Source organism: Sitodiplosis mosellana, unplaced genomic scaffold (genome assembly GCF_009176505.1).
Source record: "Sitodiplosis mosellana isolate CC-2019 unplaced genomic scaffold, AAFC_SMos_1.0 Smas_scaffold_382, whole genome shotgun sequence".
Taxonomy (NCBI): domain Eukaryota; kingdom Metazoa; phylum Arthropoda; class Insecta; order Diptera; family Cecidomyiidae; genus Sitodiplosis; species Sitodiplosis mosellana.
The window spans coordinates 1-2,874 of NW_022595624.1; the positions used below are offsets into that span (position 1 = coordinate 1).

Consider the following 2,874-nt stretch of genomic DNA (forward strand, 5'->3'; position numbering starts at 1 on the left):
CAAAAATTTTCGAACAAACGAACGAACGTTCGTCAATTTTTGAAGCGCCCACGAACGAACGAACAGAGTCGGTGTTCGTTGACACCTTTATTTCTGATTAAAAAAAAATGTGTCTCATTTTTAGTTTTGAAAAATGCTTGTATTTATTAAACAATTTCAGGCCATTTCAGCAATTGCGACCAATATTGCAATAAAAAAAATCCAATAAATCTAATTTGTGACATTTGTTTCTACAATCTACATTTTTACCCGGGGGTAAATCAGAAAAATTTCTTCTAGGCAAAACCGTAACCCCCCCCCCCAGCACGCACGTCTGGGCTTCCATATCTAAATATGCATATTTCGAAATCTACACCAATGAAAACTGATGATATTTTATCCTTGAAAATTACGTAATTTCAACTTTTTTCAAATTAATTTTGCTTGAAATACATTTAGTTGGTTTTATTTTTGGATGTAAATTATTTTTAAAGCAGGGAATACAGTCTAAAAAGAATTTTCCGGCTATTTTATTGGAATATTGTAGGTATGGCCCAGATAAAAATAAACAAAATTGACGTAATACTACATTTTTGTTTGGAAACTTTATTCCGAATGCATTTTTTGAACGTTTTTACCTTCTGAGGCTCATTATTTGATAGTCAATTAAAGTATAAACTTGAAACATAAAAACTCGACGTGCAGATTTTTACGTCTTGCAATTTTTTTCTAACATTTGTTCCATTTCAAGGTCTCTGTACGCCGTTAGCTCTAATTTGGGTCGCTTTGGAATAAATATTAAAGAGGGAGGCAGCGGAATATATGTGGAATGGGTATTGGACGGTGAAGCTTTATTCATAGGTGATCGTATAATTGAATGCAACGGAAAACCTATAGATTCTCAATCAAAGGAAGAAATTCAAAAATTGATGGATTTAAGCGGAAGATGTCAATTGGTAGTAATACGTATTAATAAGCAACAGAATAATCAAATGTTATTACAGTCTCAACAAGACAATCAACGGTTGCAACATCGCATCTCATACTTGGAGGATCAAGTACGAGATATGATTAACCAAAATAGCAGAAGAACAAATCAAAAGATCATGAAAAGAGACCATGTTACAAGCATCAACATATCTTCAAGTCCTCAAGATAATGAAGGGGCTCAAGTATTCCAAAGAGGCAACTTTATTGCGACTATCATCGGGGGAAAAGCGATACAAACTACTCATTCTGTTTCATCGAATGGTAGCGCAACTTACCGTCCTCAACGTAACACCCTTCAGCACAGTCATTCCCAACAGTATATTGGGGCGAACAGTAAAATAATTGAAACATCACTGAAAAGTTCACAAAATTTGAAGGACAAACATGTTCGCGATCATCGTAAGGAAAACCATAGATCACAGCCTGATTTGTTTTATGATGAAGTATGTTTCTAATTTTATCAAATTGTTTCAAAATTCTGTAGAAAATGAATAATTTCAGGAAAAGTTGAGGTCTGGTCATCAAAGATATAAAAAAGATCTTCAAGATCTCCGTAATGCAAGAAGTTTGGAATTTGATAGCGAAGAACCAAAGCAAAACAATGTAATGATTCCAAAACATCCATCAGTACGCCGTGAAATAGATTATACATCGGAGCCAGTTGCAACACCTTTATCAAACAGTGGGTCACGAACACGCAATGGTCGTCCAACTCCCCCCAAGAAACCACTTCGTCTTTCACTTCAAGGTATTCAAAGAACGCAAAGTTTACAGACTATTGAAGCAAACGCTACAGCCACAATCCTAGATTTGGAGAAGAAACGGTCTCTCAAGCGCACGCATCGGGGAAACAAAACCCCCGATAATGATGGTGAAACCAATTCATTATTTATAGCGTCTCTCGGTAGAAACAAATATATTGAAAAAACACCAAATAGTCACATCAACTAAAAATATTTCCACTTAACATGTTCATAAAGAGATATGTCAATGTACAGTAGAATCTTGAAAGTTAACTCACACAAATACACAAAAGTTAATTTTCCAGAAAATTTAAGTAAATATTGTGACTTCGAAAATGTTTCATAAAGGGGGAAGGAGTACTATTGGTTTATGAAAAAAAAAATTCGGTCTAAAAATGTTCAAAAATCAAATTACACAAATGTCACAGGATTGATGAAAAATTAGGTGTTTTTAAAATTTAAAGGAAAAGTAATTTTTCGAAAAAAGTTAATTTGGATGTTTGTTGCTGAGCACAAAAATGGGAATACAGATCTGTTCGAGAAAGAACGGAATATTGCTACTGTATTAATACTGTTTCTCAATATGGGAGTGTTCTTGAGGATTTTTGAAAAAACTGGAAACCCAAAGAAAATACATATGAAACCCAAAATTCAAAATCCAAAACCTAAGAAAATCCTTGAAAATTCCCGATAAGTTTGCACAAAAACACACTCTCATATTAGAGACATGATAGTTAGTTTTCAATATGAATTTGGACCGCGCTTAAACGTACACATACAAAAAACGGACACCACTAAATTTTTTTATTTAATAATTTATTTATGTATATTGTATATATTTTATAACCTGGAAAAAGAGAAATGGTAGATTTTAAATTAAAGAGAAAAGAATTCTGTATCAATTAATGCTCTCACAATTCGAAGTAGGCAAACCGTCAGAAGTAGTACGGCAAAATAACAAATTGCCGAAGTAATTTTTTCATTGGAGGTAAAATGTTGAATTACCATCAATGTTTTATTCGGTAGATAAATTTGAATTCAGTGGAAAAAAGCCGCTAATAGGGCATTTGAAGAGTGATAAAAACACCAAATACGTATAATTATTGAGAAATAAATCTTTTTGATTGTTTTTATTAAATTTTCATCAAATGTGTTGCAGCAG

The 2,874-nt window shown here is 33.1% G+C and overlaps 1 protein-coding gene across 1 annotated transcript; it reads left to right on the forward strand.

Moving 5' to 3' along the window:
• The first annotated feature begins 322 nt into the window (after positions 1-322).
• Positions 323-2,600, forward strand: LOC129570850 (uncharacterized). The gene is made up of 2 exons (XM_055450572.1): positions 323-1,412; positions 1,471-2,600. Exons 1-2 carry the CDS (start codon positions 909-911, stop codon positions 1,918-1,920), a joined length of 954 nt encoding a protein of 317 aa, XP_055306547.1. The 5' UTR covers positions 323-908; the 3' UTR covers positions 1,921-2,600.
• The last annotated feature ends 274 nt before the right edge of the window (positions 2,601-2,874 follow it).

Excerpts from the sequence above, each read along its gene's own strand:
- LOC129570850 (XM_055450572.1), top strand. The coding sequence starts at position 909 with ATGGATTTAAGCGGAAGATGTCAATTGGTAGTAATACGTATTAATAAG. Across the intron at positions 1,413-1,470 it reads CTGATTTGTTTTATGATGAA|GAAAAGTTGAGGTCTGGTCA; the intron begins GTATGTTTCTAA and ends GAATAATTTCAG.